This window comes from Canis aureus, chromosome 19, assembly GCF_053574225.1.
Source record: "Canis aureus isolate CA01 chromosome 19, VMU_Caureus_v.1.0, whole genome shotgun sequence".
In the NCBI taxonomy this organism is placed as follows: domain Eukaryota; kingdom Metazoa; phylum Chordata; class Mammalia; order Carnivora; family Canidae; genus Canis; species Canis aureus.
Genome location: NC_135629.1, coordinates 38,636,584 through 38,663,713, shown reverse-complemented (window position 1 = coordinate 38,663,713; position 27,130 = coordinate 38,636,584). Strand labels below are relative to the sequence as shown.

At 47.2% G+C, this 27,130-nt stretch overlaps 3 protein-coding genes across 8 annotated transcripts in view; 2 read left to right on the top strand and 1 right to left on the bottom strand.

The window, feature by feature from the left end:
• Positions 1–1,182: 1,182 nt before the first annotated feature.
• Positions 1,183–5,919, top strand: PPM1M (protein phosphatase, Mg2+/Mn2+ dependent 1M). 6 transcript variants are annotated; one of them, XM_077858668.1, is made up of 10 exons: positions 1,183–1,443; positions 2,132–2,255; positions 2,398–2,652; positions 3,100–3,212; positions 3,589–3,673; positions 3,776–3,894; positions 4,044–4,107; positions 4,337–4,444; positions 4,577–4,701; positions 5,042–5,919. In XM_077858668.1, exons 1-10 carry the CDS (start codon positions 1,214–1,216, stop codon positions 5,184–5,186), a joined length of 1,368 nt encoding a protein of 455 aa, XP_077714794.1. In that variant the 5' UTR covers positions 1,183–1,213; the 3' UTR covers positions 5,187–5,919. The 6 variants fall into 6 exon arrangements, with proteins under 6 accessions (XP_077714794.1, XP_077714793.1, XP_077714795.1 ...); XM_077858667.1 differs by having other exon boundaries at positions 4,553–4,701; XM_077858669.1 differs by lacking the exon at positions 4,044–4,107 and having other exon boundaries at positions 5,042–5,182.
• Positions 5,920–7,997: 2,078 nt separating this feature from the next.
• WDR82 (WD repeat domain 82) lies at positions 7,998–27,096 on the bottom strand. The gene is made up of 9 exons (XM_077858670.1): positions 26,618–27,096; positions 22,079–22,176; positions 19,219–19,285; positions 14,268–14,367; positions 13,678–13,794; positions 13,287–13,442; positions 12,813–12,882; positions 12,104–12,246; positions 7,998–10,799 (listed from the first exon to the last, which is right to left on the bottom strand). The coding sequence occupies exons 1-9, from the start codon at positions 26,776–26,778 to the stop codon at positions 10,770–10,772; spliced, it is 942 nt and encodes a 313-aa protein (XP_077714796.1). The 5' UTR covers positions 26,779–27,096; the 3' UTR covers positions 7,998–10,769.
• Positions 26,156–27,130, top strand: part of GLYCTK (glycerate kinase) — a 33,393-nt gene continuing 32,418 nt past the window's right edge. Inside the window, exon 1 of the mRNA XM_077858663.1 lies at positions 26,156–26,292. The gene's annotated coding sequence lies outside the window, so the exon portion shown is untranslated. The remainder of the gene's footprint in view (positions 26,293–27,130) is intronic.

Genomic DNA, 27,130 nt, shown 5'->3' with positions numbered 1-27,130 from the left:
CAGCCCAGAGGGAGTAGGGCCTGGTGAGGAGACAAAGGTAGGGAATCGTCCTGCAGCTCTCCCTGGGGAGCCTGGGCTAAGGGCCTCAAGGACCTTGAGTTGGCAAGCCTGCCTTTTTGGAGGAGGAAAGGGGAAGAGAAATCCCTTGTGGGGAGTTCTGAGTCAGCTGAACTGTCATAATGGAAACAGCACACCCTGGACATCAAGACACTTCCCCTCTATGGGCCTCAGAGTCCCCACTTATGAGACAAAAATAACAGTCCTCCAAGGAGTTGGGCGTAAGTGACAGACGGGTGACAGCACTCAGGTGCAGATGGGAAGGAAGACCCTGCTGCTGACCGCCGCCACCCCCCCCCCCCCCCCCCCCCCCCGTGATCCCTAGTCAGGGGTTAAGAGACTGCGACATCTTCCCTCCAGCGAAGATGAAAGTCTTCTACTTCCCTTAGTTCCGGGTCTGAACTCTGGTTGGAGGCTTTGGGGACCATGAATTCCTCTGCTCACTCTAAGGAAGATCCTGCTGTGTGCCCAGAGAGGACATCTTGACTGGAGGGGCGGTGGTTTGGGAGGATGTCTCCGAAGTGGGGAGCAGCCCCTCAGGATGAGGAAGGCCGGGGTGATCACCGAGCCCCACCGGGGGGCGGAGAGGGGAGAGAGGGGGAATGGAGGCCGCCCGAGGGAACCCTGTGCTCCGGGACTCTTACTCAACGCGCCGGCCCGACACCTCCAAGCACATCCTGTTCCCGCCTTCCCCTTGCGCAAGGCCGGGGCCCGGCGGGAGGAGCCCGAGGCGGCGGCGCGGAACCAGGCTGCAGGCCCCCGCGCTGCGGACGCCCCGTCACCCCCCGGGAGGCCAGGGGCGCCCTCTCCCCCGCGAAGCCGCGCCCCGCGCCTGCGGAGCAGCACCCGCCTGCTCGGGCGGCTGTGGGACGCGGCCAAAGCCGCTCGGCCCCTCGAGGCTCGGTCGTCTTGCCTGCGAAGTGGGCCCGCCAGCGACCTCAGCTCCTCGGGGTCGTCACGAGGCTCCGCGAGCCCGAGGCGCCCCGGCCGCGCGCGCGCACCCCCGCAGGAGGCCGGAGTTTGGGGGCGTCGCCGGCCCCGCCCCGCCCGCCCCCGCCCCGCCCCCGGCCCCGCCCCCGCGCCGCCCCCGGCCCCGCCCCCGCGCCGCTTCCTTCTCCCGCCCGGGGCCCCGCGGGCAGCCCCCTGCCGCCGCGCCATGTCCGCCGGCTGGTTCCGGCGCCGCTTCCTGCCGGGGGGTCCGCTCCCCGCGCCGCGGCCGCCCCGACCGCGCGCCAGCCCCGTGCCCTACCGGCGGCCCCGCTTCCTGCGCGGCTCGGGCTCGGGCCCCGGCTCCGGCTCCGCCGACGCCCCGCGCCGCCCGGACGCCCGGCCAGTGCGCAGCCCTGCGCGGGGCCGCGCGCTGCCCTGGAACGCAGGCTACGCCGAGTGAGTGCCCGCCCCGGCCCCCTCCCGGGCCCCCTCCCCGCCCCGCCCCCCGGCCCCCTCCCCGACCCCCTCCCCGCCCCCCCCCCCGGCCCTGCTCCGCCACCCCCGCGCTGGGCCGCCCCAGAGAACAGCCTAAGCCAAGCGAGCCCCCCCGCCAGCTCTGTGGCCACCCCCCTCCTGGCCTCCCCGGGGACCCTGGACAGCCCCCCCACCTCCCGCCCCTCCAGCCCCCGCCCCTCCGCAAGTCTCTTCTTTGGGACTCCCGCCTCCCGCGGAGACGCCTGCGAGCCGGGACGCCCTGCACCCCCGGGGCTTCCGAGATGAGGCGGGGACCGGCTAGAGTTCCAGCCCTGGCGCTGCGGGCCCGGGAGCCCCCCTCAACCGCACCCTGGGTTGTGGCCCGAGCCGTACGGGACAGGGACTCCGGCTGAGGCGGGGTGGAGGACAGGCGAGGGAGCCCCGGGTCTCCCCAGGCAGGAGGTAGGCTCCGGGAGGGGGGCGGTGCTGAGCCCCGAGTTTGGCCTTACCCTGACCTTACTGAACAGTTAGGAGACTTAGGCTGTGTCCGAGGCAGCAGGAGGGCTGTTGCCTCCGAGGTAGGGCTCCTCCTCCTGTGTACCGGCTCTGGTCTCTGCCGGTGGGGACGCGGGTGTGTCCCTGAAGGGTCACTGATGCTTACTGGCCTCAGGATCATCAACGCAGAGAAATCGGAGTTTAATGAGGATCAGGCAGCCTGTGGGCAGCTGTGCATACGGAGATGTGAGTTTGGGGCCGAAGAGGACCAGGAGTGGCTGACCTTGTGCCCAGAGGAGGTGAGTACAGCGGGGCCCCGGCCCGGGGACCAGGACTTGGACCAGGACTGCAGGTTGAGGTTCTTGCTCTAGAGTCCCACTCTGGGCCAGGGGACAACTGGGGAAGCCAGGCACAGCCTGACACCAAGTCCTTCCTGTACAGTTCCTGACAGGTCATTACTGGGCCCTGTTTGATGGGCACGGTGGTCCAGCTGCAGCCATTCTGGCTGCCAACACCCTGCACTCCTGCCTGCGCCGGCAGCTGGAGGCCGTGGTAGAGGGCATGGTGGCCCTTCAGCCCCCCATGCACCTCAGCGGCCGTTGCGTCTGCCCCAGTGACCCCCAGTTTGTGGAAGAAAAGGGCATTAGGGCAGAAGACTTGGTGATCGGGGCTCTGGAGAATGCCTTCCAGGAATGTGTGAGTGTGGCCATTGGCTGGGAAGGGGCCAGGGACCTGAGAGACCCGGGCTGTGGGGCATCCCTGCACACAGCAGTGGTCTCCTTGGATCTTTGCATTGGGAGGACAGGATGGGGTTGGCTTGTTAGTCGTGGTCATCGTAATCCCTCCCATTTATCTAGTACCTGGTGTGTGCTTGGTGCTTTTACATGCAGCATACCGTGTGCATCCTGCTGGTCCTTGGTGCAGGGCTGCTTTCCCTTCCTCAGTTCTGAACAGCACTTCTCTCCCTCCCAAGGGATACGTCTAGATCCTCCTCCAACCACAGGGATCCCAGAGTCATAGCTAGACTTTGGGTTGGGACTGCCAGGCTTGTTGGTGGGGAAGTGAACTGTAGGGTGGGGACTGGGGACAGAGTGGTATGGTGAGCAGTACAAGCAGCAGCTAAAGTGGCTCGCTTTGCCCCAGGATGAGGTGATCGGGCGGGAGCTGGAGGCCTCAGGCCAGGTGGGCGGCTGCACGGCCCTGGTGGCTGTGTTCCTGCAGGGAAAGCTGTATGTGGCCAACGCTGGGGATAGCAGGTAAGAGCTGGAGGGCAGGTGGGCTAGGGCGGGCAGGTGGGCACCAGAGGCAGTGGGGACAGCGAAAGGGGGATGGAAGTGGAGGGATGGAAATGGGGATTGACTGAGTTGCTCGAGTACCTGGCATGTCAGGTGTGAGTGGACAGCAGATGTCAGGGAAGGCGGACACCTCAAGGCCAGGCCCAAGGGCTGAGCCGTTACTCTGCAGGGCATAGGTAGTCGTGGGGGGCTTTGAGCGAGGACTGGCATAGGCAGACCTGGTCCCTGGTGGCTGGAGGAGGGGTCGACAGGAGGGAGGCCATGAGCCAGGGTTGAGTCTGCCCCACAGACCTTGCCCCAGAGACCTCTCCTCCCTCTCTTCCCCAACCCCATCCAGGGCCATATTGGTACGGAAAGATGAGGTGCGACCCCTGAGCTCCGAGTTCACCCCAGAGACTGAGCGGCAGCGGATCCAGCAGCTGGTAGGTGCCTTTGGCAGAGGGAGGCTGTGGAGCCCTTGTGAGTCCAGGGCCACCAGAGGCCACCTGAGAGAGTCTGATCTGAGCATGGCCTCCCTACCCCAGGCCTTTGTCTACCCTGAGCTTCTGGCTGGTGAGTTCACCCGGCTGGAGTTCCCCCGGCGACTGAAGGGGGATGACTTGGGGCAGAAAGTTTTGTTCCGGGACCACCACATGAGAGGCTGGTGAGCGACGTGGGGTAGGGAGATAGAGGGGAGCACCCTGATGTCCAGGCCCCATGTGTGGCCTTGGGGCAGTCCTCTTCCACCAGGGTGGGGCAGGGAGACGAGGGGGTGGGCAGGGCCTGGGTTGATACTGGGTCTGCTCCTGGTAGGAGCTACAAGTGCGTGGAGAAGTCGGATCTCAAGTACCCACTGATCCATGGGCAGGGTAGGCAGGTCAGTGACTGGCCCCTTCTAAGAACCCCTCTTAACTAGCCCCCTGCGGAGGTGGGAACTCCTTCGTTCCTTGTTGGGGGCTGTAGCTGGGGTCAGGGATCCTGCTTCAAGGCTACGGACGTCTATCCCTCCACCCAGGGCACCTGAGGACCACAGTTCTCTTCTGCGTACTTTATTTGCATATTCGCTGGGACGGTTTGTGATCACCTCATGTTTTCCTTGTCCCCAGGCTCGGTTACTGGGAACACTGGCCGTCTCCCGGGGCCTGGGAGACCATCAGCTCAGAGTCCTGGACACAAACATTCAGCTCAAGCCCTTCTTGCTCTCTGTCCCCCAGGTGAGCAGGCGGCAGCCCACACCAGCTTTCGTCTGCCCAGAAAGGCTGATGATGAGGCTGGCAGGAGCTGGGGAGGGAGTGTGAGGGATCCTCAGGCTTAACTTGCAGGTGACTGTACTGGATGTGGACCAGCTGGAGCTGCAGGAGGAGGATGTGGTTGTCATGGCAACTGACGGGCTCTGGGATGTCCTGTCCAATGAGCAGGTGGCACGGCTAGTACGGAGCTTCCTCCCTGGCAACCAAGAGGACCCACACAGGTACTGTAGCTTCTGGGGACCTGCCTGGTGCCAGCAGCAACACCAGGAAGTAGTTATGGCTGAGAAGACAGCGCTGATGATGAGCCCAGCTCAGGGCAGGTGGTCAGAGTGGGGCTGTCTCAAGCTTCTCTGGGGGGTGACTGGTGGGCCTTCAAAATCTCTGGGTTTGGAAATCCCCACAGTCCAACCTGTGGCCCTGCCATGCTAGTAACTTGCCCGGGGCCACAGCTGGACTACAGCGAGTCCCCGCAAGTCCAGCCCTGCACAGCAAGTTCTCCCTGAGGGCTGCCTTGCCTCTTTCCTCTGGCTCCAAAGTGCATCTGTAGGATGATCCCCACAGGTTCTCGGAGCTGGCCAAAATGCTGATACACAGCACACAAGGGAAGGACGACGGTCCCACAGGGGAAGGGCAGGTATCCTACGACGACATCTCGGTGTTCGTGATTCCTTTGCACAGCCAGGGCCAAAGGAGCAGTGGCCACTGAGGATTCAGACACCATATCCCAGAACCACTCTGGGGCCGGGTGTAGTCCCCATCCCCCCAGGATGGCCAACAGCAGGCTTACCTGCCCTGCCCCCGCCCCAGACACAATGGGTTGACCCCGCCCCCACCCCCAGCCCATTTCAAAGAGAGCATTTATATGGGGCAGTCAAAGCTGGAAGAGTATGGAGAGTGCCGCTCCCCAGGTCCCCCCTTTGACAGGCAGGGCAAAAGCGCAAAATCAGTAACACCCCTTTACAGTGTAGGAAACCCAAGTGGGGTTTCTCTGACCGGGTCTCAGCAACCCAGTATTATTCCCAGATGGGCACAGCCAGACTAAGGGCATTGGTCAAGATTGCCAGGAGGGGCAGTAAAGCCTGTTTGGATCCAGGTCTCTAACCCATGAATGTTAGGGTATTTACTCAATAACCCCCAAAGCCCATGCAGGGAAAAGCTGTGGGTAGCCTATCTGCTGAACAGCCATCTTGTATAGCCCCTTGGGAGAGACCGGACCAGGTTCCTGCCTTACCCTCTTCTGCCGCTGGAGGTGAGGCACAGGCCCAGGGGCTAAAGTTGGGCCGAACAGAAAGCAGCAAGAGGAGCCCCAGAGTTTGCTGAGCAGGGAATGTCCTCTGACCACTCCTCCCTGGCCCCAGCCCTGCCCTAGGCTAATGTCCCAACAATGCCTTTGGTTTTGTTGCTCCCCATCACCTATTATTAAATGTTTGTGTGCTGAATGGCCCTTGTGAACCATGAACTGCTGTAAAGCTTAGCATTATAGTACACTTTTTGCTCTTGTTTCTTTCCAAAGAATTGGCCTTCCCTCTGCCTTTCAAGTTTGCCTATAGTCAGGACTGCATTTTCTCAGTGAGCCTCCCTAGTTCCCAACGTGGGGTGAGCCCCAGTGAGGGAACTGTGGTCCAGGGAACAGAAAAGTCTCTACCATCATCTGTGAGCTCTGGGCTTGATGTACCAGAAGGAGTGCCTTTAACTTGGATTTGAATGCCAATTTCAATAAAGCAAGAATTAGCTGGAGACAAGTCACTCAGGGTTCCAGGGCTTGTTTGATGAGCAGCTTAGTTCTTACCTTCCCCACAAGACTATTAATACCTAGGACTTGCCAAGGCCCGGGTGCTCAGAAGCATTTGTTGAATTACAAGGTGACCACCTTTATGACCTCAGCCTCACACTCCTTCTTTAGTTTACAATTGAGATAAATTCTAACCAGGCAACTCACAACCTAGATGGGCCAGGAGGAACATGAGCAAAGAGGCACCAGAATTGATGGTAAAATTTATGTATGGTTTATTGGGGAGGCTCTCAGGCCCCCTTTCCTGCCCATTAACTCATTTTATTTAATTTGCCCACTTTATTTTTTTAAAGTAAGTTCTGTGCCCAATGTGGAGCTTGAATTCACGACCTTGAGATCGAGACACATGCTCTAGTGACTTAATTAAGCAGGCAGGCCCCCCTAATGAACTCATTTTAGACTCCATTTCCTATATTCTCCAGGGAAGGGATAGGGGAAAACTACCAAATTTCTTGTTTTTCAGACCTGTCCCACAGCCCAGCTACTTCTGGGCCTCCCATCTGTCCACAGCAAAGTCCTGACAAACTGGTGGCCCCAGAAGCAGTGGCAGCCTCTCCAGCCTGCTCTGTTTAGATGGCTGGTAAATGCAGGAGTGTGCCTTACGACCTGTGCACTCTTACTTCCTCTGTCTGCAGCAACCACCCCTATCCCCCAGCAGTGTGGGCAGCATCCTGTGCCTGTCTCTCATGTCAGCTGCTAAGGAAGCTCACCCCAGCAGCCTGATGACTTAGCTTCTGACCCAGCCCACTGCCTGCTCTTGCTTCTCAACACAAGGCCAAAGCCCAGGGAGTGGGCACAGCAGGTCTCTCCAGTGCAATCCCGCCAAATTGACAGGAGTGGCTGCTGCAGGGTCAGCCACCCTGATCTGTGTGTTCATGGGTCTTAGCAGAGCCGAATGCAGCAGCTTTCCCACCAGACTGTGGGCGGGGGGCTCTTTCTCCTTGACTGATCTGTTCTGCCAGGAGAACCTATGCATGGCCTCTTGCTCACAAGCTGGGATGTTCCCTCTGCGGCTCTTCATATTCTTTGGCCAACCTCCAATGACTATGGGCAAAGTGGCAGGCCCAAGGAGGTCTTCTCTAGTTCAGAGAGAAGCAGGAAGAGGTAGGCAGCAGGTCCTGCAGCTCTGAGGATCCTGAGTTAGTGCACACATTCGAGGAGTTACCAACTCACAAGCCAGGCAATGGGTTATCAAGCTATTGGGCAGGCCCTCTGCCAGAACTGGTACAGGAGCCTAAGAGAAGCAGCCCCATTATCTTTGCCCCATAGAAGCCAGGGCCACTGTAGCAGGGCAAACTATTCCAGCTAGAAGCTGCCGATCTGATCAAGGGTTGAGGTAACAATGGGGCATGAAAGGCAGCCTGAGGTACGTGCCAGCGTCTGAAATACTATTTCAGTGCTGTCTCAGGTTGGGTCTTCCCAGTCACTCATTTCTGGCCCCGTGGCTGCTATTAGAGCCTGTGGTTGAGACCACCCAGGCTGCTATGCGTTGTTTGGGTCTAGGGTTTTTTCCCACCAGCCAGGCCACAGGCCTTGGTCACCGGGAACAGGCAGGGGCAGTCCCAGGGAGTCCAACAATCCATCCACACAGCATTATGAGTCCCAGGGTGAGTCAAGAGGACTAACAGGAGACAACCCACCCCTCCCTCCCAACTCTAGGAACCATGCAAACCATGCTATGGAAACTCAACAACGGAGTCTACAGCCATAAAACTTTAAGACTGGTAACATGGAAAAAATGTTTATATGTTAAGTACAAAAGGGACATAAAATTGTATATACAGTAGAATAACAACTATGTAAACACACCAAAAATCTATGCACAGAAATGTCTAGAGGAACATTTAACACCAAAAGATTAACAGTGGTAGCATTTGGGTGGCGAACTGATTCATTTAAAAATTCCCCAAATTTCCTCAATAAGCATTAATTATGATTGCAACAGGGAAGTTTTTGTCTAAAAAATAATAAAAATAAAAACACCCCACTGGCTGGTGGTTGAGCAGTGCAGTGTCACTTACAAACTGGTGGCTTTGGCCTAAACTCTTGAGAGTACGTACGGTGTGTGCCCCCTCCCACCCCAGAGAGCTGGAGTACCCCTGGCTCCACTGAGAGCATCCCTGCAGCCCCATACCTCTGCTCCCTTTATTCTGCCTCATTCCCACATCGTTTCCAGTCACTTCCAGCCAGTATCTTTCCTCTTTCCTTCCACACTCAGGAGCCAGCTCTCTAGCCACAGGTCCCTAGAAAGAGAGGCAGTGCTGTGCATATTTCAAAGGACATGGTACCTCAGCTTTGGACACACAGAAACTCAATAGAAATCCTCTTCCTTACTGACAGGCAAGTGGCTGCTCTGGTTGCAGGTATGTTAATTATGCAGCCCTTGTAAATCCACAGTCTCAAGCACTCTCTGGACAGTTACTCCTACCATGAATTTTCTACCCTGAAGAGCCATGAGTGGGCAGTAATAGCTCAGATCATCTGGTTTCTAAAAGTTCTTCCACTCTGAGAAGGCAGAGCTATTGATGGTGGCATTGCAGATTCCAGTCTACGTTTTGAAAAGATGTATGCCCCTTGCCCTTTAAGCTTGAGGAACAAGTCAAAAGTAACTGCTAACAAAACAGTAACTGCTAGCAATTCACAGCCTATTCCGGCTGCTGAACAAAAGCAGTTAATGGCTTGCTCCCCCCTTTAGCAGCTGTGTACTTTTGGGCAAATCATAACCTTGCTGAGCCTGGTTCTGTATCTGCAGGGAATGTATGGCCTGCTCACGTGTTTGGGGACTTAGTGAAATAACATGCCACTGGTCCAGCTTTAAGAAGGCCATAACAGGGGAAGGAAAGGCTATGAGCCAGTCTTAGCTCATCTCAACCCTGATCAAGACCTCTCCCCCTTCCAAGAGAAGGCAAGGAAAAGAAGAAAGCAGACATACCAGGTAAACAGGAATGACCTGTAATTGGAAAAGAAGCTTCAAACTGAAAATGCTCTGGTTCCAGCATCTTGTCCCCAAACGCTAGAAGCCAGACACAAAAGGCATGCAAAAGTGACTGTCACACACGTACAGGCGCAGACAGAGCATCACCGAGCAAAAAAGGGGGCTAATACTGCAGAAAGGGCCCCAAAGTGCGGCTTGAGGAACACAAGGGAAGTTATCCCAAGACCCTCATTTAGCTGCCATGGGAACAGCAAACACTTGAAGCTTTGCTTCATTCTGTCTCCCAAAGGAAAAAGTTAATAGAGAAGACTAACACTTGTGGCAAACACTATTAGAAAGGATGCAGTCTTTCTCCTGGGCTGCAGGACCCCATCTCCTTCTGCTGAACTCTTGAGAAGTGACATATTCCATATACATATATATATATGCATGCATACATACATACATATATATATATGTATGCACACACGGATATATTTAAATGAAGGTGTACACACTGTGCTAAAATACCAACAACAGAAACCCCATGTCATATATAAAAAGGCTAAATATAACATATAACACAGGCCTAGAGCCAGCTCTTACTTGGGAGCTGGAAAAGGGGTGGTATCCTCTGGAGACTGTACACAATTTGGGGTGGGCAGGGAAGGCATCAGTGTAAACAACTCAGACTCACTCCACAATACTGGCCCACAGGAAAGCGTGATGTATCTCATGTACAAAAATAAACTCCCACCTTGCTTTTGTATAAAACCAAGCTTGGCAGGCACCAAGAAAGACTGCAGGTTTGTCTTAATGATAGGGGATCACATCAGGCTACCGCTAAACTGCCCAGCAATAGGAACTTACCTCACCTGCAACCCCCACTTCCCACTCTCTCAGGCTCCTGTGCCATTTCCCACCCAAAACTCAGAGCCTTGAGGCATGCCCTGATCACCTACTCTTACACAACTAACTCACAAGGGTTCCTGACAAGGTCCTCCTTTCTGTATCTGTCCCTTTCTTACCCCAAGATATATGAAGACTTATTTCTGTAAATGTTTGGCACCTAAGTGACATGATGGTTGTGGAACAATGCCACAATGACACGGGGAGACCCAGTAACAAGACATGCAGGGTGAGGGCAAGGGGTGCTGAGCTGCCCTTAGCATCTCAAAACCAGAACTGTAGCTTCCCATGCATTTACAGGGGTGGGAGAAGGGATGTGCAGAATTAACAACTTCACCGGCTCCTCAGCAGCAAATACATTCAAAATTGAAGGCGTCTTGAGGGCCCCAGTATACCCTAATCATGAATCTGGTCACTCCTCTGGAGGAGCTCAGTGCAGTGACAGCTGGAAAATCTGAAGTCCTGATAGAATCTGCCACACCAAGAGTCTTTTTGAAGAAGCTCGGCAAAGTCCTTTTTTTCTTTTGAGCAGATGTACAGCACATCCATGGGAAGGCCATGTGGAAGGATGCTCTCCAGCCCAGTTAAATGATCCAATCCAGTATCTCAGTCCCCTCTGAGTTTTTTCCTGTTGGCCACCCTCACTGTACATAAACAGCCGAGCAGCACCAAGGTCAGTCATCAATGGTAGGCAACCAAAAGGCCTGGAAGGAGAAACAAAGTCAACTTTTAAAAAGGCAACCCTCTCTCCTCAATGCTGAGGGTTCTTACTCCTCACCACAGCATCACCATGCCCAACCCCATTGGTGAGGAATTACAGCTGGTGGCCTTCTCTCATTACCAATCAATTCAGGCAATCTATGGAGAAACACTGCCCCCTCCACATGAAAGTTAAGCTAGTTCTGTCTCCAACACTGTCTACTTCCTACCCTAGAGGTCCAATGGTAAGGAAAAACAGGAAAGCTGTCTGAGAAGTGGGTATCTAGGTAACCTGGCCTCATTGTTAATCTGCCAGGTAACCTCCAATAGGTCCTCTCCTTCCTGAGCTGTAAAAAAGTGAAAGGGATTGAACTGGATGGTTTTGCCACATTTCTTTCCAACACTTTCCTTAGTTGGAAAAAAAAAAAAAAAAAAAAAGAGCAAGGGGGCAATGTGTTCTGGGTAGGCTAAAGCAAAATCCCTCATCCTCAAATACTCAGGTAGATTTAAGAGATGCCAAAAAGAAACTGTGACTGAGACATGCTTTGTTCTAGCACTAGCATTGTCTAAAGAAGAGACAGGGACCTAGAGGAAATTCTAAGTAATGAGTTATGATCAATTGTAAGAAATTCTGAGTTTTTCAGCAAAAACTGAAAGAAATGGCACACCGAGAGGCTGTAGCCACAAAAGGCTGGTAATATTTTATTTCTTCAAAATATTTTAAAAGACAAAATTGAGGCTTCTGGGTGGCTCAGCTGGTTAAGCATCTGTCTTTGGCTCAGGTCATGATCTTGGAGTTGCAGGATTGAGCCCCATGTGGGGCTCCATGCTCAGTGGGGAGTCTGCTTCTCCCTCTGCTCCTCACCCTGCTCGTGCTGTCACTCGCTCGCTCTCTCTCAAGTAAAATCTTTTAATAAATAGGTATAGGACAAGCATGCAAGTTCTTGTTCCTCAACTGGTGGCTTCCCTGGTTCACTACCTCCTATTATCTGATCTCTGGTTGGACTGGTCTTTTACTTTTTTTTATTTTTATTTTTTTAAGATTTATTTATTTAGGGGGGTAGTGGTAGAGGGAGAGAGAGAAGCAGACTTCCCATTAGGCAGGGAGGCTGACTCAGGGCTTGATCCCAGGACCTTGAGATCACAACCTGAGCTGAAATCAAGAGTCTGACACTTAAGGACTGATCTTTCACCAGGCCACCAGGTGCCTCTTGTAACATACCTATTTACAACGCAGCTTGCCGTGCTCACTGAAGCACCTACCACCCCAACCAGAAAGGGCCCCTAAGTGGGAGTCATGTTCACATACCATGTTGGAACATGCGCTGGCAAAGGTCATGAACTTGGGGTTGAACTGCAAACAAGTAATGGGGCCTGTGTGCTTGCCATCCAACACAGCTACTTTTATACCACTCTCTCCATTCCAGACATGGATCTTGCCATCCTCTGAACCTAAAGGGAATGGTAAAGAAAAATACAACAGCTCAAGGTGCAATGAAAAAACAAATAGGAAAGATATGGATTGATATCTGCAGAAAAGCCCAGCTTCGGGCCCCTCATCAGAAATTGAGGATGAAAAGGCAGTAAAGAAAAGAGACTTTGGAAACTGAAACTGATCTTAACTGTAGTTATTTGTTCCTGAGCAAGTCATTTCCCCTGTAACTTCAGTTTTCTCATGTAAAAAGGAGGCTGAATACTATCACACCCTACCAACATTGAGCCACTGACAACCTAATGTAGGGTTATATCAGGAAGTTAGTATTACTAGTAATATTGTGCTTGTAAGAGTTTAATTCTTATGCTAATCCAGGGAAGATCAACGTTAATCCCAGTAAAGAACTGCAAAATCAGGATAAAGACACTACACTTTTGGCATAATGTACTATACTGAAATCTGAGAATGTCTATCAAAAGGATAATAAGTAGTATCTTAATTAGTTAAAACTAACAAAAATAACACAAGAAACAAATGTACAGTACCAGAGAAATAACCTCCAAGGGGGATAAAGAAAGCTTACCAATCATAATAAACTGGGAGTCTGGAGTAAATGAGGCTTCCAGAGTAACAGCTTTGCTATTGGCATAACCCTAAAAAAAGAACAGTTTTCTTATCACAGCCCTGCCTGCAAACACTGACCCAGCACACACATCACCTTTCCATGAAACCCTCTCCTCCTCATGCGTAGTGTCACCAATGTTCCACACAAGGTTGGTACTCTTTACAATTCAACCCCATCTCCAGCTCCATATTCAATGCAACAATCAAATTATTATGGTCAAGGATTATTTTGTATCTAAACTCCAAATTTGGGTCACTGTGTGAGAAGTGAATGTCTCGGAATCCAAGAGAAGTTCATGTCCAGAATGAAAATGCAAGCCCGTGCCTCCATTGGTGAGTTAAGGATAACTGCTGGTCACCAACCAGCTAACATAATTCTCAGCCCAGGAGGTGAGACCACAGAAATAACTACGCTCAAAGGTTGTCAGCTCACCCCAAAGGTGTGCATCACCACTCCTTTGAATGCATCGATGAGACGGATGAAGCTGCCATTGGTGGAGATGAGGATGAGTTTACCATCATTGCTGAACTTAAGTCCTGTCCACTCACAAGTCCGATCGTACTGCATCTTAAAAGTCGCAAATGGCCCCTGAAATGATAAAGACAGCAGCCCCAGCCCAAGGCCCATCAGTGTTCCTCTTGCCAGAGCCAACTCTGATTCTGTCCCTTTAGATTTCTTTTTGACTAGGAAACGCAGAGGGAGAACTACTGCTCCAACATTCTCTAAAGTCTACCACATACCTCCTCTACCATGGAAAAGGCTCCCATCTTACCCTTCAAAACTTCTGTAATGTCAAGATAGCTCAAAGACTCAAAGGTTTTACCTTATCAAAAGAGCGAAGGTCATAAAGTTTAACCATTTCAGAATTGACACCTGCAGCAAAAATTAACCCTTCTGGATCAAAGGAACAAACTGGCTTGCCTTGTAGATGCATGAGGCCCTAAGAAAAAATAAAAAGAAAAGTTAATGAACCCAGGATTCTACCATTATATAATTAATTTTTTCCAATAAAAACTAAGAAAGGGACACAAAAAAGGATACCTGCCTACCTAGGGAATGAAAAAGCAAAAAACTAAAATGAGGGTTTTTACAAACACATCTCCATAAAACTAGCTTCATCAGCCCTAACTGTACAATTCTATAAACACTGAATTCAAATAAAAGCTATAGCTCACAGGTTTTAGGAAAACGGTTTTGAAAGCAAAAAGCCACAGAGCATAACACAATATGCACTGGATTAGTGTATTTGCTTAATTACCAGCTACCTACCAGGAAGACAGATTTTCTCCAAAGTTTAGAAAGACTCTGGGATCTCAAAATAGAATCATTACTTTCTCCTTTCTTTGAGAGGAGGAGCTGATGACATTGCCTACCATAGAAAACACTCAAAGTGTAACTGTGAGGTACCATTACCTGGCAGTTAGGAGACCGGAGATCCCAGAGTCGAATGGTCTTATCAAGAGACCCAGAAATGAAAGTGTCATCCACAGGTGACATGGACAAGGCCACCACCCTGCAATGCATCAAGATAAATAGGAGTTGAAGCAAAATATTTGCAAAAATTGGATGTGAACTCTAAACCCCTCTATCTACACCTGTTCTTCCAAAACTGCCATTTTAAGAAACATACATATACAAGTAATCTGGAATAACCAAAGGCAACTAATATAATGAGAAAAGAAACAAAACTACAACATAAAAATGTAAATCAAACCACAAGGAGATATTACTTCACAATAGATAAGTGTTGGTAAGGATATGGAGAAATTAGAACTCTCACGCATTGCTGACTGGAATGTAAAATGGTGCAGTTGCTTTTTTCCAGTTCTTCAAAAAGTTAAAGACAGATAATTACTAAAGGGCCCAGAAATTCCACTTCTAGGTATATACCCAAGGGCAATGAAAGTATGTCTACACAAAAATGTACACATATGTCCACAGCAGCATTATTCATATTACCCGAAGAGTAGAAACAACCCCAAAGCCCATCAACTAATGAATGGATAAGCAAAATGTGGTACATACATATAATAAAACATTATTTGCTAACAAAAAGAAATGAAGCCCTGGTTCATGTTACAACATGTATTCACCTTGGAAACATGGTAAATGAAAGAACTGGACATAAAAGGCCACACAGTGTCTCATTTACACAAAATATCCAGAATAAGCAAAGCTATAGAGACAGAAAGTAGATTAGTGATTGCTGGGGACTTGAGAAGAGGGAATGAGAAGTGACTGCTAATGGGTGCAGGGTTTCTATTTGGGAGTTATGAAAATGTTTTGGATTAGTGATGATTGTTGCCCAACTCTGTGAATATACTAAAAACCTGAACTGGGTACTCTGAGAGGATGAATTTATGGTATTAAACTATATTACAATTAAAAAACAAAACAAAAAACTCTCATGATTCCTTAGAGTTTTGAGGACTACACTAACAGTCTCAAACCTGAGTGCCATTTGCATCACCCGAGGGGTGGACTGAAACACAGACTACTGGGATCTACTCCTAGAACTTCTAATCCAGTAGGTCTGGGGTGAGGTCTGAGAACTTGTACTTCTTTCTAACAAGCTCCTAGGTGATGATAAGACTGTTGGCTTGGGCACCACACTTACTAAGCCACAGGTCTGTGCTAATAGCAACTGTATTTTTGATATGGGTCCCCTTTTGTGGTTATAGCATTAAGAGTCACTCACTAGAAGACCTCTCTTCAAAAGGTTCACCCTGAGCTCTCTTGTCCCCTCTGCTCATTTTCTCACTCTACCACACCCTGCTCTGAAGATACACACTGCCTCCCAAGCATTTGGGCCTGGCCTGCAAGGAAGGACGGCACGTGGCTCTACTTCATCTGCCTCTCAGAACACACCACAACCCCAACCCAAATGAGGGGAGCTAGGACCTATATAGCACCTATGATTCTACAGTACCACCTACAGAGAAAGCCCTTGTGAAAACAGACATTTGGATAACTCTTCCTTCCGAATTATGGAAGAGTAGTTCCATACATTCTGGCTTGGCTGTAAAACACTTCACAGATACAGGAGCTGATATTATAGATGAAGATTATAAAAGAAATGTTGGTGTTGTGCTATCTCATTTTGACAAAAGCTTGAAGTCAAAAAGATGACCAAAATCGCACAGCTTATTTGTGAATGAACTTTTTTTTAAATTTTTATTTATTTATGATAGTCACACAGAGAGAGGCGGAGACATAGGCAGAGGGAGAAGCAGGCTCCATGCACCGGGAGTCTGATGTGGGATTCGATCCCGGGTCTCCAGGATCGCGCCCTGGGCCAAAGGCAGGCGCTAAGCCGCTGCGCCACCCAGGGATCCCGTGAATGAACTTAAAAAAAAAAAAAAAATCTAGAAATAGAAGTTGTTCAAGTTTTGGATGACACTGTAAGGGGTTCAGGAAGTTTTCGTGCCACTGGAAAGAATTAAAATTTATGCCATGAATAGAAAATGAGAAAATACACTTTTTTAAATAAAGTTTTTATCTAAAGAAGAATTTCTAACAATTCAACTCAACTAATATCTGGACTAGTTCCTCAACTTAAACATTTAAAGATATCGTAAGCCAAAATTTCCTGAATGCTGAGGTGGTAATAAAAGAGTGAGCAGAATGCATGTGGACATGTAATTTTAATGCCATGGTATTCAGGGCAAAAGCTCAGAGGAAATCTGTCTTGGCACAAGACTCTATGCTAAGAGATAAAGGATATACAATGAGAAGCAAAACCTCAACTTTAAGAAATAAGAAAGCTTAACTAGCCCAAAGAAATCTGAGAGATGGTCAGAGAAGGCCTTCCAGAAGAAGCAGCACACATAGAGGACAGGATTTCATCGGGAAATGCCCTTACAGAAAAAGTGCCAGGTAGGAAGGCATGAGGTCCACATTCAGGAAGCAGCCCAGAGTTCACCTTAACTCAAATGTCAGGAGATAATGCTAAGAAAATGAGTCAGAGCTGAAGGGAGGCAAGCTTGATTCCAAAGGAAAGGAGCAGACAGATACAGCGAACCATTAAAGTTTCCGGGCAGAGACTGTGAAGTGGTCAGAGCTGTACATAGGATGCTAAAGCAGGATGATGAGGGATTGGGAGATTAATTAGGATTTGCCAATAATTCACTTGATATAGGGCATGAGCTGGGGCAGAAGAAAAGGAAAGAACAGAGCGAAGTGACACATGAGGTTAAACCTAGGCAGAATCAATAGGATTAACAGCTCACTACATGTGAAAGCAGGGAAAGAAAGCAAACAAGTAACAGAGGCTTTGAGTCAGGATAATTAGAAGGAACAGTGATGAGGAAATATGACACAAACAGAGAAGAGTGGGCCCAAGGCATGTAACAACGAGGGATGGTGTGCTGGACCTATCAGGTGGGGGCATGAAAGAAACACCTACTTAGACGTATATAAAACCTGGAGGTGGAAATGGAGTCTGGAAATCAGAATAGACATAAATTGAAAACACTGTTTTGGGAAGCCATCTGAGTAGAGGTGAATGAAATTAGTGATGGAGATATCTGAAAAATATAAAGAGAGGAAGAAAAACTAGGGTAGAACCTTGTTTATTTTAAAGTCAAAAGAAGGGAGGCCAAGAATAACAAGAGTAGAACCAAGATGGGAAAAGCAAGCTGCCAAAGGAAAATAAAAGTCGTGGAGAAATTGAGCACCAAAAAAAATAAAATAAAATAAAAGCATACAAAACCCCAAGGCAGTATATTTTAACGGGAGGCAGCAGGAAAAGGGAAATAAAACAGCTTAGAAAAAGCCCCACAAATGATTCTAGGAATAGACCGAATAATTTAAACAGTGAATGAGTGTGAGGAGGTGGAGATGGGAGTATGTAGATTATTCTTTCATGTTTGACAGTTAAAAGGAGTGGGAAATAGGTTCAAGAAATAGATTTAAGATAAAGAAGACCAAGTAAGTTTGTAGGCAACAAGGAAAAGTCTAGTTAAAAAAACAGAAGCAAGCAGGAGGGAGGTTGGTTTTGTCAAGGAAGAAAGCCTATTTCTTTTCAAGAAAAGGGTTCCAAGGAAGAGGCAAAAGGGATAGAAGTTGAAAAGAACTCATTTTGGATGGCCTTGATTTTCTCAAAACAAAAGAGGCACAAAGTCATCTAAGAATCAGAACATCAAGAGGATGGATAATTAAGAAGATTGGAAAGAATTTTAAACAACTGCAATCAACTTATAATTACAGACAATACATTTGTGAACATTAATTTGACTACAAAGAAGCAAAAACATCTACTTGTCACAAGCCATTCTTTGTTTGGAACAACACAGTAACCAACAGCTGCTACCCTTCATCTTCAGCACAGATATGCCCTGCCCAATCAGAAGCGGAGCTGAAAACAGGGTGCTCTTGGCCCCCCTCCTGCCAGGGTTCCATACCACTCCAAGTCGTACTGGAGTAATGCTGTATTTGCAAACAAAAGCATGACAAAATACCCTCAGTGATTAAAATATCATCCAAATGAAAAGGAGTTCGGGGATCCCTGGGTGGCTCAGCAGTTTGGCACCTGCCTTCAGCCCAGGGTGTAATACTGGAGTCCCAGGATCGAGTCCCACATCAGGATCCCTGCTTGGAGCCTACTTCTCCCTCTGCCTGTGTCTCTGCCCCCCCACTCCCTCTCATAAATGAATAAATAAAATCTTAAAAAAAAAAAAAAATAAAATAAAATAAATAAAGGAAAATGAGTTCAACATTCAACCCAAATTTAAAAAGCTGGAGAAAAAACACTGGGGAAACTGGGGTAGGAGAGAGAAATAAAATGCACTACAAAATAGAATAAGGAAACAAGCTTTTGAACTTTCAAAAGTAGCAAAGGACAATTTTATTTAATAATATTTTTGCAAAAAAAAATATTTTTGCATCCTCATTAAGATCTTCACATGGAATATACTTATGTAAAGCAGGGGTCTGCTGAAATGGGACCACCAATACTGGAAGAGGCCTCATACACGTAAATGGTGCTTTCATTAAGGGACATCTGATTATTATTTGGGGTTCCTAAATGATAAACATAATTTGTACTACATAGGTTTCCACAGAGTATCTTTAATCCACTTTTTTCCTAATTACATTTTATTATTTTTATTATTTTTTTACTTTTTTCCTAATTACGTTTTAACTTGAGATCTCAGTTTACCTACAAAGTCCTACCCCCTGCTTCCACAACCTCAGGTAATCAGGTGTTGGCTGTTTTAAGGAGAGTTAACAAGAGAAGATTAAGAAGGATGCTAAACAGTGGTGAGGAACTAGCTTCAGTTCACTAACAAAATCTCTCGAATCTCAGTTTCTGGATACCTCAGGGATAAAAGAATTATCTACTCCTATAACACCTGGGTCTTACCTTTTGCTATGTCCAGGAAAGTATCTGATGTATTTGTTGTCATGCAAGGACAGGTAACGAATAGTATCTGTAAGAAGACAAATAAGGCATGATGATATCCTATTATTTTTAAAGGAATTACTTTGCATTCATCTTGAAAACAAGATCAAAGAATTCATTGTTTCCATAACTCAAGCAAGGTGTAAATAAATAAGGTTAAGTAATTCCTCTCCACAGCTGAAGAGTGGGGTGGGCACTACAGATTTCACATAATTCAAAAGCTTAGTTCTCAAACTGATGTCATATAGAGCAATGTTTAAAGTCATTGTTACCACCAGTCTTTGGCTTCTGCATAGTTATAGTGCAACCTGTCCTGCAAAAATACCTGCCTGCGCCACTCCTCCAAAACACAATAGTTTTAGTGCCCACAAAATGGCAAGCCATAAAGGAAAACATTTAGCTGCTGAGGAACAGGCTCGAAGAATTAAGCAGCAATGCTAAACTAAGGATCAGGCTGGACTCTGGCATAATATTTTTGTCCAGGGTTCTCCAACGGTGTGTCAACCCAACTCTAACCTAAATGTTAACTGGATATACAATTTATATCAAAACTAAACAAATGGAAAAAAAAGTAATGTCCCACTACTTCTAAAATTAACCAGTGGTACTTTGTGTATCAGAGAAATAGGTTAAAAATAATAATAAAGTAGTCAAAAGAACAAATGAGGAAATCTGGATTAAAAATATCTTAAAATATTTAAAACTTAAACTCATTAATATACCAACAAGTCATAGCAGTGAGATTACCAGTATTAAAGAAAGGAAAAATCATAGAGGCTTGTGCTTGGGGAGAAAAATACACTCTTAAAACCCAAGCGATTCTATCTGAAAAAGTAAACAAAAAAGATGGTGGTGAGAAGGGAGTGAAGTGCCATAAAGAATAGAACTGGAAAGTGCTATGCCCCCAAAAAGACTAGGAATAAGAAGCAATTGTTGAGAAAGAGGCAACGGTGCCAAAATACAGACAGGAGAGCACAGAAAGAATATTCTAGAGGCAAATAGAACACAGAAACAAAGAGGCTGAAGGCACTAAGTCATTTCAGTGGTTCACAGGGGTACTTTCTAATAACAGGGCATTTGATCTGGGAAGGGGAAAATTGCACTTTCTGTTAAGTTCCAAAACGGAACTCTAATATAGTTTTCTTTGAAAATCTTCAAAGTCCTAGAATGACGACTACAAAATCTTTCTGGTTGTTCTATTTCTAGTAAAGACTCACCTGCCCTAAGCAGAAAAAAAGACTTCCTCCCCATTACCTGTTCTCCCAGAGATGAGCAGGGCGTCGCCATCCTCTCCGCCCCACTCAGTAGCTGGTGCACTGTTCCTGGCAAGGCAGTGGCCTGTACAGTTATCTCCTGTACCGGGTGGTATCATAGACCCTCAAACTGTACAAACTACTACCTCAGCCTGGAATCAGGCAAAAGGAAACGGAGCGTTGGAGGAACTCTTCAGGATGCACTCGAGACAGGAAAGGCAACATCCTCACAGCAGAGGCCTGGCAGCAAAGCTGCAAGTGCCACACATTTGCCTCATTTTGCACCATATTTGGAGAATCCTCACATTTAATCACCCGGAAAAATACCCCAACAGAAGAAGTATACCAGTCATTCAGATGATCACATAGATATGTTTCCTCAGGATCCTAATGTTTTATATTCTTGTCCAAAAGCATCAATTGCACTGCTTACTTAGAAAACCACTTCTGAAATAGAGGCATGAAAAGTAGAAATGATATACTTACTAAAAATCAAGTACAGGCAGAAAAGTCTCATAAAAAAAAAAAGACTTCTGCCCATCTGCTCTGAGATAGGCATAGCCACAATAGCAGTCTAAGTGATCTTTGTTGGGTGACATCAGAAAAATTTTACTGTAGGGACGCATGGGTAGCTTAGTTAAGTGTCTTGTCTGACTTTTGATTTCAGCTCAGGTCATGATCTCAGGGTTGTGAGATGGAGCCCCCAGTTGGGCTCTGCACTGGGTGTGGAGCCTCCCTCCCTCCCCCCTCATCACACTCTCTTAAAAAAACAAAAAGTCCTAACATGAGTGTTACATAGATCAATTACTAAGATGAATTGTCAACTGAGAATGACTTATTCCAGGGGAAATAGAGGTAAAAACAGAGATCATTAGAGAAAGAAATTCACAAGTTTAATTTCCAAAAATAACTCTTTACTCTTCAAAGACATTAATTTTAGTTAAAAGTTAAAAGGGGAGGGTGTGCTTGGCTGGCTCAGTTGGTAGAGCATGCAACTCTTGATTTTGGGGTTGTGAGTTTTGAGCCCCACATTAGGTGTAGAGATTACTTAAAATCTTTAAAAATAAATAAATAAATAAAAGTAAAAAGGGAAAAGGAACAAAAGACCCTGAAATCAAAGATAATTAAGGTCAATACACTGTCCTTTATGACACACACCATAAAAGGTAGGGCATACACCAGAAACTCCTCTAAGGTCCTTAAATTACCATAGCTCAAGCATTTGTGGTTATCTACCACTTGTGATATGTCAAGTATTCTTTCCTTTTATATATTTTAAAAGTATTCTTTCAAGTTTAAAGAAGTACAAACAATAAGCATAATCAATTGCTTCCTATACCCACTCTCCATTCTAATCTGGAGACCTTTCATACTGTTTCAAGTCCTTCCAAAGTACTAGTGGATTGCTTCTAGCATCCCTTGAGTCATAACAATGTTGGCATTGCTAACATCATAAGAAACTATTTAAATTAAACTAACTCTAACCAAAGCAGAAGCAGTCACAAAGATTCCAAGAACGATTTAAAAGAAACTATGACCAAAACTTCCTAAAAAGAAGGCTTGCTTACCGTCTATTTTGTTAGAGCTGTAAACGACTGTGTTTGCTGCATGGGTATATCTGATGAGGTCCACGCCATATTTCTTACTGTACAGGGTTCTCTTTGGTCTGATGAGGAAATGGACAGAGAGAGAAAAACATCAAAATCCTCCATCACCGAATCTGGGATCTTCATATAAGAGAAGCACTTGAATGATGTGGCAAGGATGAGGATTCTTGGGAAACTCTAACACTGGAAACAAACAGATTTTTTTCCAAAAGAGAGGAAACAAATAGAATCAATCAAGTGCAACTTTCACCTCCGAACACCAAATGCTGAGGTTAGGAAGTGGGAGTAAATTTGAGGGCTCAAGTGAGTAAATTTTGAGAAAAAGTACGTCTATTTGGGTAGAAAGGCACATTAAACAACACAAGTCAGAACTTAAGGCAAAGAGGGATATGGGAATATGTCAAACCAATGAGGCCAGAACTTTTCTTAAGCCATTCACTTAGAAATAAAGGTCTTTTTTTCTAGAAGAAATGATTTATCAAAACTGAAACCAGATGCAAAACTGCTTGCCTTTCCTAATATAACCTGCTATTGCAGAAGCTATCCATCCTCCCTACCCTGCAAGTCCAAAGTACTTACTGAGTCCTATAGAAGGCAAAGCTAACTTTCATTAGAAAAAACTAGCCACTGGTTCTTTTTTTTCTTTTTCTTTTCTTTCTTTTTTTTTTTTTTTTAAGATTTACTTATTTATTCATGAGAGAGAGAGAGAGAGAGAGAGAGAGGCAGAGACACAGGCAGAGGGAGAAGCAGGCTCCATGCCGGCTGGATCCTGGAACTCCAGGATCAAGCCCTGGGGCAAAGGCAGGTGCTAAACCACAGAGCCACCCAGGGGTCCCCTGGTTTTCTTTTTAATGTAAAATCACATATTTCCAATCTAGAGGTTACCAATCCATTGAAGTTCCTTCAATGTTTCCCTTTATAGAACCCTCAGGATCAATTATCAAGCTAATAAAACAGATCTCAGCAAAACTTTAACCAAAAAATTCACCATATTCTACATTTAGGTGTAGGAGAATTTCCTAAATCCTGTACCAATGTTTACCAAGAGTTCCAATTTTGAAAAAGAAGTTCACGCTCTCCATGGAACCAAAATGCTGAACAATCTGATTACTCAAGCAGCTTTAAGAAGTCAAATATTTGCATTTTCAATTTTTGTTAATGTCAGTGAGGTCAAGAGTTTCGATACATAAAAACTTTTTCCAAACAAGACTTCTCACTCCCCTGCACTGAATTTTCCACTTTCTCACGTTTAACCTTTAGCTCAACTAAAAAGATCAGCCCAAAGGCTACCATGTTGAGTCCACTGTCCTGAGTTCTGCTGCAGGGTTACTGTGTGGTAAACTGAGTGAGCACATGCATGCACAAGCACAGGTTCTTGCTCTCAAAAAAGAGTACTTTGTTTTTACAAGTGAAAAAAGCAGCTTACTTATTTAAATAATTCGGTCTAAACTAGTGAAGATATATCCTTAGGAGCCAATGTTAAAGGGTGCGGTATAAGGAAAATTTTCAGTTCCACTTACATTTGCTCTATTTGTCTCAAACTTATCGAGAACACTAACCTTTGTTCTTAGTAACTGAAAATTTTTTAACTCATATTACTTCTTAGTTTGAAAGCTAGATCCTAATTTTTACATCCATTTCACAGGATCCTTACTAAGCCTATGCACTACATTTTTCCATGAATATTTTGGGAAGTTTCTTTCCACAAATTATGATTCTTATGATCAGGTATGAATAAATAATATTAAAGCCCGCTCTATGAATAATTTGCATCACCCAGAAGTCAATCTTTTATATTCTTTCATGTTGAAAAATCACTCAGTGGATGTTAACAAAACATGGACAAAATGAACACAAAACTAGAAAATATGAAGCATAAAGAACATTGTTTTAGCCATTTTCAAGCTCAAATTCTAACATTAGTACCATCTAGTAGAGCTACTATGCCTTCCGAAAAAGCAGTAACTCTTCTACCAATGTTGGTTTGACTTATACTAGGGGCAATTTTTTTTCCCTTCACATTACCACTTAAGATCATGGACTCGGAATCCCTGGGTGGCGCAGTGGTTTAGTGCCTGCCTTTGGCCCAGGGCGCAATCCTGGAGACCCGGGATCGAATCCCACATCGGGCTCCCAGTGCATGGAGCCTGCTTCTCCCTCTGCCTGTGTCTCTGCCTCTCTCTCTCTCTCTCTGTGACTATCATTTAAAAAAAAAAAAAAAAGATCATGGACTCTTTAGGGTGTAAGACGTCTAATATTCAGAGAAGTGATCTGACCTCGGTCATATACTTGGTCACAAGGCCAAACTAGAACCCAGGTCACCTAACTACCAGGCCACACTCTTGCCACAGACCAAATGTCACAATTCACTGATAAGAGAAAATTTAAAAGAGCATGCCCTATACTATTATAGCAATGCTAAATTTTCTAATTTGGATAACGTGCTCTGGTTATATAAAAGAATGTCCTTTTGCTTAGGAAATCCATGTTGAAGTGTTTAGAGAGAAGGGGCTTGATACCTCCAATTTATTCTCTAATGGTTCAGAAAAAAATGCACACCTAAATATTTACATAGAGTGATAAAGCAAAAGGGGTAAAATGTAGCCAATTACTAGATGATATGGGAAATTTGAAATACTGTTTTAAGTTTTCTGTAAGTTTGTAATATGTAAAATTGCTACATGAGTAAATAAACTGCACTGTCATAAAATTAACATTTTACTTTTTTTTTTTTTTTTTTTGGCATTTTACTTTTAACAAGACAGGACTTCCAAGTCATTGTCATTGCTTCCAACAAGTAGATATTATGCCACATTTGAAGACAACTAAGAAATGCTGTCACATGTCACAACCTTTATTTTCTTTGAATGAGAATATACATCTCCATCCTCAGGTTCCAGGAAGAGGTTCTAATCTGTGCACAAGCACTAAACATTAAGTCAGCCAGCTTCAAATTACTTTTAGCTTCAGAATCCAGCAACCCTGACACTCACTGCAGACTTATATGTTACTCTCTTCCAAGCTGATTCAAGTGGCCAGACCTGAACAGAAATCCATCTACTAAATGAATAATGGTCCAGCTAACAATTCTCTCTTCCCCCAGGACCACCACTTAGGCCAGTCTTCCATATACTGCAGGCAGATCCAGAACCAGTTACATAATACTTTTTCACAGCTCTCGTGGGGAAAAAAACTGGGGAGAAGATACAGCTTAAATCAAACCAGCATTACTTTAGATAACCAAATTCACAAATGAAGAGATAAGTTCCAAACGAAAGTTTATAGAAGGCACTGGTTTTAAAACAAAATAAAAGGCAAAAGGAAAGTGGGAGAATAGAAAACCTCAAGGACTCAAAAACTAAGATCTGCAACCAGGTAACAAAATGAAATCTGACAAAACCAGTAGCCACTGAATTAAACCAAATACCTGGAAACCTACTTGGGGAAGGTGGCTGAGGAAAGTAAAATCTAGCCTAAACCAGTTTCTGCTCCAAAGGAGCTCACAATTTAACAAGGAGAGAGCAAAGCAGGTCTACAAAGGGTAGGTGAAGCTGACAAGATGCCCAGAGAAAAGGGCAAAATGTGCTTTTAAGACTTTACAGAGATGGGGTGCAATGGATCTCCAGAGGACTTGGGGCAACACAAATTTCAGACCCTTAAAAAGTGTAATTTTTAAAAAAGTGTCTAAGAGGAAACATGAAATTGTTAGATTAGAATGTATTCTTTGTTTTCATAGCAGGTTCCCACTCAGGTCGGGATGGGACGGCCAAGTGCGTTTTTTTCCTGACAAAAAGGAAAAGTTTCTGATGTTGTTAAAAAGTTAACTACCACTAACTACATTAGTTAACTAAACGTGGGCATCGGGTCTGAGGGAGTAAGAGAATGATTTGGAACAGAAAGGAAAAGACAGGAGGCCCAAAGAGGCACAACAAATAAATCCTGACAGCTAAGAACTACGACCCACGCGGCCTTCCGGCAGAAGGCCGCGGGAAGCTGAGGGGCAGGGGATGGGCGGAGTGCCAGGGCTGAATCGAGGTCACCGAGGAGGGCAGAGCGAGCTGTGACGCTGCCGACTGAGGCAGGAGAGCAGCCTCTGCGGTTCTGCGCGGGGGTCAGAGCTGACCGGCACCTTTGACAGAGTCGGAGGAGCGGAAAAGCTGCCTGCCGGGGCCGAGGTGGGCGGACCGGGCGTTTAAAGGTCAAGGTCAAGGTGGGGTTTGGAGAGCGAGGCAGTAGCGTTTTTCCAGGAGGCCGAAGTCATACGAAATGATACGGATATCATTTACCACTCTCATTTTTAAAAGAAAAGTAAAGGTCTCCCGGGCGGCTTCGGAGTGGAAGCGGCCCTGACAGCAGCGAGTGCAAAACAGGCCGGGGGAGGGCGGCGGGGCCGGGGGAGGGGACGGACAGCGGGATGAGCGCTGGGCCAAGAGAAGGAGGGAGGGAGGAACGGGCCGACGACACGCTCGGGCTCGGGCCCAGGGCCACCGCCGCACTCACTTGCCCTCCTGGCAGTCGTAGAGCACGATCGAGTCGTCGTCGCTGCTCGAGATGACCGTCTCGCCGTTGGGGCTGAAGTCGAAGCAGTTAATCTTGTCCGAGTTCTCGCGAAACACCTTGGCGACGCGGAAACTCCGCAGCACGCTGTCGGTCAGCTTCATGGCGGCGGCGGCTGGAGGAGGCGGCGGCGGCGGCGGCGGCGCAGGGCTGGGGCGGGGCCCGGCGGCGAGCGGGCGGGCGGACTGACTGCCTGCCGAGGGGCCGACCCGGGCGGGGCGGGCGCCGCGCCGGCGGCGAGCGTAAGGGCAGCCGACAGTCGGCCCACCTCCTCCCCTTCCTCCTCCTGCACGTGCGACGCTCTTCGGGCCAGACTGCGGGGGCTCGCGGACCGTTCCTCCTCACGGTCGCCTCAGGGCCAACCGGCGCGACGCCGGCTCATTGTGTCCGCCATCTTGGGACGACAGGCAGAAGCCGAGGGCGAGGAGCCTTACCGCGGCGCACGCCGGGAAAGGG

Coding starts and splice junctions, on each gene's coding strand:
- PPM1M (XM_077858664.1), top strand. CDS start 1,214: ATGTCCGCCGGCTGGTTCCGGCGCCGCTTCCTGCCGGGGGGTCCGCTC. Junction 2,653..3,099: donor AGAATGCCTTCCAGGAATGT/GTGAGTGTGGCC, acceptor GCTTTGCCCCAG/GATGAGGTGATCGGGCGGGA. Junction 3,895..4,043: donor GACCACCACATGAGAGGCTG/GTGAGCGACGTG, acceptor TGCTCCTGGTAG/GAGCTACAAGTGCGTGGAGA.
- WDR82 (XM_077858670.1), bottom strand. CDS start 26,778: ATGAAGCTGACCGACAGCGTGCTGCGGAGTTTCCGCGTCGCCAAGGTG. Junction 19,286..22,078: donor CAGCTCTAACAAAATAGACG/GTAAGCAAGCCT, acceptor GTCTTCTTACAG/ATACTATTCGTTACCTGTCC. Junction 12,247..12,812: donor CTCCCAGTTTATTATGATTG/GTAAGCTTTCTT, acceptor CATTCCCTTTAG/GTTCAGAGGATGGCAAGATC.